General features: G+C 51.0%; 1 protein-coding gene across 1 annotated transcript; it reads right to left on the bottom strand.

The window, feature by feature from the left end:
* Nucleotides 1–786: 786 nt before the first annotated feature.
* LOC136472462 (LRR receptor kinase BAK1-like) lies at nt 787–4,708 on the bottom strand. Its single transcript, XM_066470163.1, has 4 exons — nt 4,232–4,708; nt 2,832–3,092; nt 1,870–2,745; nt 787–1,726 (listed from the first exon to the last, which is right to left on the bottom strand). The coding sequence occupies exons 1-4, from the start codon at nt 4,680–4,682 to the stop codon at nt 1,212–1,214; spliced, it is 2,103 nt and encodes a 700-aa protein (XP_066326260.1). The 5' UTR covers nt 4,683–4,708; the 3' UTR covers nt 787–1,211.
* Between the last annotated feature and the right edge of the window lie 3,776 nt (nt 4,709–8,484).

Below are 8,484 nucleotides of genomic sequence, written 5' to 3'. Positions count from 1 at the left end.
CGTATTCAATGCCGGGACCTGACCCGCCTCCGTCTGCCGGCTTCGAGACGATCGATCGATGGAGTACACAACCATCGGGTCTCGGCGGTGGAGGAGGAGGGGAAAGGAGCCTCTGCTCTTCTCTGCTTGCTCAGACGACCTGCAGTGCAGTGCATGGAATTCCATCCATTCCTCCAAGCAAATGATGAGGCGGACGGACCACCTGCTTGGCGGCAACGGCAGCCAGAGTCAGTCATGGCAGCACCAACAACCACGTCGCCACCTCCTAAATGCTCTGCACGCGCCAAGCATGACCTCTAGTATTGCATTGCATGCATCTCATGGCATTCATCAGCAACGCAGGCACCAGTACGGCGACAAGGACGGACTGTCTCTCAAAGCCTGGGACCTGCATGCACTTTCTTTCAGCCATCTCAGCCTACTACCTGCTTCATTCTTCGGTGACTGACCGAGTGTCAACACGACACTCCGGCAGTCCGGCTCTGCTCTGTTTGGACCTTTTTAATTAATTATTAAAAAGCACGGCAAGAGATTTACAAGTGACTTAGGCCATGTTTGCTTGAACTACTTCAGCAGTACTTTTCAGCGAACGAACAATGTTTTTTTCTCACAACAAAATAGGCATAAGCCAAATTTCAGCGAAACGGAAAGGGCTTGTTTAGTGAGCCGGGCGAAACTTTATTGTTACAAGCATTGCGTGTGCAGGTTTTAGCATGCGGGATTTCTGGAATTCAGCAAAAGATCTCACCCAACCCATCCATATTGAACGAGTTTCTTCTAAAAAACTGATGAATGGTATCCTAGAAACTCGTCATGGTTTTTTTATGATATTTCTACGTTTCAAACAGATCCTCGATCCAAAGGGTACATTGCCGGATCACATACAGCATCAAACATCAGTGCCCATGAGGCAGTAGTTAACTACAGTACTAGCAGAAGGTGCAAACCACGTATTTTTCGTGCAACCAACTGCCACCAGCTACTTCGACTGGCAAAACAAGAACTCACCACAACGGATGATGCATCACAATCACACCAGCTTACTACTACAGCCGAGCTCCTGAGGAAGGAGCTGGGGGCTCAGGCGCTAAGCTCATACAAGAAACAATGGCAGCTACCGAGCTAGTAGCCGATCACTAGCCGTTAACCAACACAGCAACAAGCAGTCACCACGCCGGCAGCCAGCGAGAGCTCCGATCCAACGCGCACGATCACTGGCTGGTGCCGAGCTGCTGCAGCACGGCGGCCATAGCGGGGCGCTGCGCGGGCGCCTCGGCGGTGCACAGCAGCGCGACGCCGGCGAGCTTGGCAGCCTCGGGCCGCGAGAACCGCCCGCACAGGCGCGGGTCCACGAGGTCGTCCAGCCGCCCGCCGCCGCCGCAGGCGGACGACGAATCCACCGCCACTGCCGCACCGCCACCGCCCTGCCGGAGGTGCGGTGACACGGCGCGTCGCCCGGACAGCACCTGCAGCACCACCACGCCGAACGCGTACACGTCGCTCTTGTCCGTGAACCGCCCCGTCGTCGTGTACTCCGGCGCCAGGTACCCCATCGCCGCGCTGTCCTTGAGCGTCGAGAACACCACGTCGTCGGCCAGCAGCTTGTGCAGGCCGGCCCCCGAGAGGCGTGGCGTGTAGAGGTGGTCGATCAGGACCTTGTCTGCCGAGATGCTCTGGTGCAGAAGAGCGGGCTTGTTTGGCTTGCTGCTGTGGAGGTACTCGATGCCTGGAAATTTCATGATCCACAGAGCAAATTAGCGCCGCAAAACGTACTGAAACTTCCATGAACCTTTGAAATAAACTTCAATGAGTGAAATACCAAAAGCACAGTCTGTCAGCAGAAAACAAATTGGAAGTTCTGAACCATACCCTTGGCAATGCCTTTGATGATGGAGACCCGTGTAGGCCAGTTGAGGACAGCGGCATCTGCATCGCCTTCCTTGGCGTCAAGATACCGAGAAAGGCTCCCATTGGCCATGAACTCATAGACGAGGAAGCATTCCCCCCTTGCCCGGGACCGGCAGAAGCCCCTCACGCCGACAAGGTTCTCATGCCGCAGCGATGTCAGCATACGGAGGCCTTTCAAGAAGTCGGCCTCCTCCGACTTGCAGCTGCTCTTGTTGATGCTCTTGACTGCAACAGCCGAGCCGTCACGCATGATCCCCTTGTACGTCGCGGAGAAATTGCTCTTGCCGAGCAAGTTCACGTCGGAGAAGTACTGTGTGGCGCACTCTACCTCTTCGAGATTGAACCTCACGCTTGGGGAGCCCTCTGATGACAGCCTCACTCCATGCTGTGACCCCTCAGATGAAGTGTCCCAGCCACTGGAGTACTCAACATTGATCAGTGAGGACGCACTTCTCTGATATGTTTCCTTTGACTGGTCCAGGCTAGGCCGGCCTTCCAAATGCTCAACAGAACTGCCAACCTTCTGCTTGTGGCGACGGTGCCATGAGAACACAGACAGGCCACAGGCTACTGCTCCAGCTACAATGATGACTGTTCCAGCAATAACAGCCCCTGTGGAAAGCGTCGAAGGTTTTGAGCAACCTCCATTGTCGCAATTCCTGTTGAGGTCGATTGTCTTTTGAATTTGTTGGGGCTTGACAGAGGTTGATTCAGGTTTACGGGGCATTCTGCCATCGTCATTGCCATCGTTAGGACAAGCTTTCAGAGAACCAAATTGAGCTCCGCATAGCTCTGAATTGTTATCATACAGAAACCCCTCATTCAACTTCTTGAGACCTACATCATCAGATAACATTTTTTTCAGAGAACGAAGTGAGCAGTGGCATCAAGAAAGAAAGCCATAGCTGAATCCTAATAATTACCAGAGGGAACACTTCCTGAAAGCGTGTTGTTCCGGAGGTCTAGCGTTGCAAGATGAGGGATCTCAGCAAGCTTGGCGGGGATTGAGCCGAAGAGTTGATTGGAGCTCAAGTCCAGCCGAGTCAGTGCCGGCAAGTCCCCGAGGGAAGCCGGAATTGCGCCAGTGAGCTGGTTGGACTGAAGGGCAAGAACAGTGAGCTTATTTAGTTGACCCAGCTGAGTTGGAATGCTCCCTGAAAGCTGGTTGTAGCCGAGCTGCAGTACTGCACAAGGGGGGAAAAACTTTTAAAGCTATCGGCCATTAGAGAAGGACAAGGACAATTATGGCCACAAACTAACATTTGGTAGGTTGATCTACTGAATTTTGGGCAGGCTTGTTTAATCCTAAAGTAGACAAACAGGTAATGGCAATTATGGCTGAGAGCAACAGGAGGAAAGCTGTAGGAACAGATCCGTTACAGGGACGAAACCAATCTAATCCCTTGAGTAGAATCCATAACTTCTCTTGTGTCAGTAACTAACTTCACTCAGCACAAAAGGCAAACAATAAAGATAGAATATCATGAAACATCCGCCAAAGTAGCTGTACAGTCAAATCCACAACGGCCAAATTGCTGCAAAATTCTGTCATTATAGAGAAATAACTGTTGCAGCCAAATTAACTTTCGGCAGGTTTATGTAACTAAATTCTGGTTGTATACTGAGAAGTAATGCCCATCCATCATGAACTGTAGAATGACAGGGGGATCTGTAGGAACAGCGCAATTGCAGAACGCTGATGAAACAAATCCAGGCATTAATAGAATTCGTTGAGCAGAATCCAAGCTTCTTTTGTGCCAGTGACTAACTTTAGGCCTCAGTAGAGAAGGCAAAGGATAAGGTGAATGTCATGATATATAGTACACCAAAGTAGCCGTACAATTAAAGCCACAAAGGCGAAATTGTACAGACAGAGAAAAAAAAAGAAACAGCCATTCCATTCATGTGTTGTTGTACCTTGTTGTTCTAGCCTCTACTCTAGGTAGGCAAAGGCAATCATCAGAGGTGCAGCACTCACGAGTCACGACAAAGGAAGCACAATCATTTCTGTCAATTCCGAGTTTCGGAATCGGAGGCTATAATATGACAAAAACCAATTTCAGATTCATTCAAATTTCTTTTTCCTAAAAAAACAAAAGTATTTTGTTTGTTTACTTGTATTCAAACAATCCCTATCCAACAACAAGAAGCACCCGAGCTGAAATGCTAAGAAATAACGAACAGGAATGCACTAATGGTGAAATGGAAGCCCCGAATTTCTCACCATTTGAAATGAAACCACTTCTTCAGATTCTAATGTGAATCCCCCAATCAATCAATCAAACAAAGTAAAAAAAAAAAGGTTCAAAAAAGTCAGCATCACCTTGGAGGCTACCGAGTCGGCCGAGCTCGACGGGAATGGTCCCGGACAGGTTGTTGACGCCGAGGTAGAGCTCGGCGAGGCCAGGAAGGCCGCCGAGCTCGCTCGGTATCTCCCCTCCCAGGTCGTTGTAGTGCAGGTAGAGGCCGGTGAGAGCCGGGAGCATGGCGACGGCGGGCGGGACGGTGCCGGCGAGCCCCTTCCCCTGGAGCGAGATGGTGGCGACCCTGCCGCGGGCGTCGCAGGTCACGCCCTCGAAGTAGTCCCCGCGGCCGCAGGGGTCGCCGCCGCGCGCCCACGAGGCCAGCGCCCGCCCCGCCGGGTCTAGCGCCGCCTTCAGCTCCATCAGCGCGTCCAGCTCGGCATTGCGCGAGGGCGTGGAGGAGGACGCGGCGGCGGCGGCGGTGCAGAGGAACAGGAGCAGGAGCGGGAGGAGGGAGCTCCTGGACGGCATGGCGGAGTGACACTGGTGAGTGAGTGACCGAGTGAGCTGTGTGGGGTGTGAGAATTCGGAGGTTTATAGGGGTGTTTGTGGTAAAAAGTGGGGCAGTCAAAAGCGGGAGGCTTGGAAAGGCGTTTTGGGTGAGTAGTAAAAGGTGAAAAAGGGAGCGGGTTTATCGGGATTGTGAGTGGCAGCGTGGACGCATGATGATGCTACTGTGGTACACGAGTGCATGTGTCATGTGCATGCCTGTGGTGTCATACGAGAATACGTACGTACAAAATAGGCTGGCGATGTGTACTAGCTGCTGGTGTAAAGGACGGATCAGACACTGTATCCGCTTAAGTACCCTGCTCAGGAGGAGTAAATGTAAATGTAAATGTAGACTAGTGGAATCTTGGGGTCAATGTAAATGTAAGCATAGAATCCTAATCTTCTTCTTGCTCCCTCGTATGTACGTACTACCTCCGTTCTAAAATATATATATATAATTCTAACACAATGTCACGTTTTAATACCTTAAGTTTGATCAATTATAAATAAAAAATATCCATGTTTATGATACCAAATAAATACCATCAGATTAATTACGAAATGTATTTTCATAATAAATTAATTTAAATACATAATTGTGAATATTATTCACTAAAAACTTGGTCAAAACGTGAATCACTTTTCATGGCACGTAACCCATAGTTGCATTCTTTTTCAGGACGGAGGTAGTAACGTTCAAGGTTTATCCAATACTTTAAATATTTCAAACTTTAACCAATGTTAATATAAAAATATACTCTACTATTGTTTACAATAGCAAAATAAATGTAAATTTAGGCCTCTTTGCCCGTGCTTCCATCTACTATAGGGGCTCTAGCGGCTTCGTCACAATACCTCGTTTCGCTGAAATTTGGTTTATGTTGATTTGTTATGAGAGAAAAATACTATCCGTTCGCTGAAAAGTACCGCTGAAGTAGTGCTGCAGAATATGGCGTTGTTATAGTGGGGTTGTGAGGTTGGGATCTAAACACCTTGAGTTGTAAAAGATACTAATTCACCTGCGAATGGGGAAGGATAGGAGGATACTTCTTTATTCTTTAATACAAAAAAATAGAAACTATACCAATGGGTGGATTTTCCTCCGTAGAGGATCGGGAGGAGGACGAGATTGATATCGTTAGCAAAATTCAGTGTCAAAATTAAACATTAGAGCATATCTAGAAACTTAACTATCATAGTAGCTACAAAGATAGTGCGATATTGATAAATCAATTTCAAATATTGATCAGTTTTTGTATCGATCAAATAACAAAAGGAGAGCTTCATCGTGCACATGGTATTCCCACCTATCTAAATTATAAGTCATTCTAACCTTTTTGAAGAATTAAAATATCTCAAGTTTGATTAAAACTGTAAAGAAGATTACAAAGATTTATGACATCAAATAACTATACTATAGGAATATAATTAATGAAGGCCCAAGCTAGCAAACTAGCATGGGGCGCTGTTACACTTGGTTATAAAAAACGGCCACACCTGACGCCACCGCCATCGTCGTAACAAAGAGAGGATGGAGCACGTATAGATGGGCAACGGGCTAGCCCGACTCGGCACGGCACGGGCCCGTGCCAGGCACGGGCCGACGAGGCATGGCCCGGCGGGGCCCAACGTGCCACCGGGCCATGCCACCCTGGGCTTCGTGCCTGGGCGACGGCCCAAGCACGACTGTTGGGCCCTTTTTCGTGGCGGGTCGGCCCCGTGCCTCCGACGCTCGAGGCTGGCTCCGTCGCGGTGCCTTCGCGCGGCCGCAGCTATGCGCGATGCCCACGTCGGATTCACCCCGCGGTAGCTCGGGCTGGGGGCGATGGCGCTCGGGGTCGGCTCGGCGACGACTTGCGAGGGGAGAAACAGAGGGAGGAGGCGATGGCGTCGCTATGTCGCGGAGGAGGCGCTGGAGCCGCTTGAGCCGGCGGTGTGCCCGCTTCCAGCGTCCGCAGCGGCGCAGCCAGGTGCGGAGGTGGTGGGTTGGCGGCGTCGGGAGAGAGAGGGACCGGGGGCATGAGCGCATCACTCTCTCCGTGTCTCCCGCGGGCACGACTCGCAAGTGAGAGAATGCTGCGTGAGGAGGGGTGGAATCGGTGGATTGGGGAAAGGAAGTTAGGGTTAAGGTGAAAGAGGCTGGTGGGCTCTTTTTTTAAGCAGAGTTGGTTATTAGCTGGTGGGCTTTTACTCTTAGTAGACTAGGGTGGTCATCGGGCCGGCACCGGGCCTCTCACTAAATTGTGGGCCGGGCCGGGCCAGCCCACGTGCCTGGAATAAGGCCTAGGCACGGCCTACTCCCTCGGGCCGTGCCAGCTCGGGCCCACTGCCCATCGGGCCAGGCTGTGTTTGGGCCAGGCCAAAAAAAAAACAGGCCTCGTGCCGGACTGACGGACTCGGGCTGCATGTCCGTACAGGAGCACGGGCACGGAACAGGAGTTGAAGGCTTGACGTACGCGGGTGCTCGCTGGTACGTACTCCCGTTCTCCCGCACAGGTGCTGAAGCCTGAAGCACAAACAAATCACCATTGGACGGAGGCAGGGAGGGAGGGAGGTTTTACGGACAGTCGTCGGTCGTTGTAACCAACACTGAAATGCATGCTTCGTAATTAATTCAAACCTGGATCCGTGGCGCGCGCGGCACGTGCCACGCACGTACGGCGATCGAATCCATATCATCCTCACCGTCACCGGAGAAGCCGCAACAAATCATTGAGCTGATAGCCGTAATTAAATTCAAATTAGTGGTACAGTAACAAGGAGCGTCCAGACAAGAGTCAATCGCCCAATCGCAGATTCGCAGGGCAGCCACTTTCCGATCTGCAATTCCAGTTCGGTTGGCTGGTTCGTATCGTTGGTTCATAAAGAAGTACTGCTGGTTAATTCGTGTAAGAGAAAAATACTGTTCTAGCTAAAAATTTACGATCATTTACGACAAGCCACAGCTAAACAAGTTGCCAGCGGCAACTAAGGAACGTATCACGAATCTTGACGCGACAGGAACCGCCGGATCAGAACCGTTGCGGATTTGAAATTTGAATTAAAGCGAGGAGCCGAGGAGCTTGGGAGTGGGTGGAGGAGCGTCTGCCGCGGCGTGAGCGCATTAAATTAAAGCGGGCCGACGCGACGCGTGGCGGGCGCCGCATCCCCATTTCCATCCCATCGAGCGCCCCACCCCATCGGGAGCAGTGACTAGTGTAGTGAGTGCTCCTCCGTCTGACAGGGGATGGGAAGGAATGGGCGGGGATGCGCCCAGTGGGCCATCGGGTCGATCAATCAGACGCAGCGTAGTAAAGGCAGCACGTGGCCACGGCCCGCTGCACGGCGGCTTCCAATTTTCGGTGCAAAATTGTGTGGTCTTGTTTCAGGCTACTACTGGGCCACACAGCCCGCCGCCTGGTTTGGGCCGGGCAGCCTGGAAAGGAGGAGGGGGAGGGTCTCTCTCTCACTCACTTTTGCGGCTTGGTTTTAATAACAAGTTCACACATGCTCCGGTTAAGTGGGAGTTCGTTATCACCACTCTAATGGAATCTGCACCCTCTCTTTTTTTTTCGGATGCTTTTATCCAGCATCTTGTATCTCATGATGTAACTAATGAAAGATATATCTCCTCCACCGTGCAGATATGCATGCAGTTGCAGTGCAGGGGAGCGCTACCAAAACAGTCAAAGCCAGTAACGAGTCACGAAATAGTATCATGTGTGTTAGTGTGTGATTGGTCATAGCGAACACATGCAAACTTAGGTCTGGTTTGGTAGAGCTCCTGTCGGCTCCAGTTTCT

This window comes from Miscanthus floridulus, chromosome 8 (genome assembly GCF_019320115.1).
Source record: "Miscanthus floridulus cultivar M001 chromosome 8, ASM1932011v1, whole genome shotgun sequence".
NCBI lineage: Eukaryota > Viridiplantae > Streptophyta > Magnoliopsida > Poales > Poaceae > Miscanthus > Miscanthus floridulus.
Note: the sequence above shows the minus strand (reverse complement) of the source record. Positions and strands in the feature narration are given on the sequence as shown.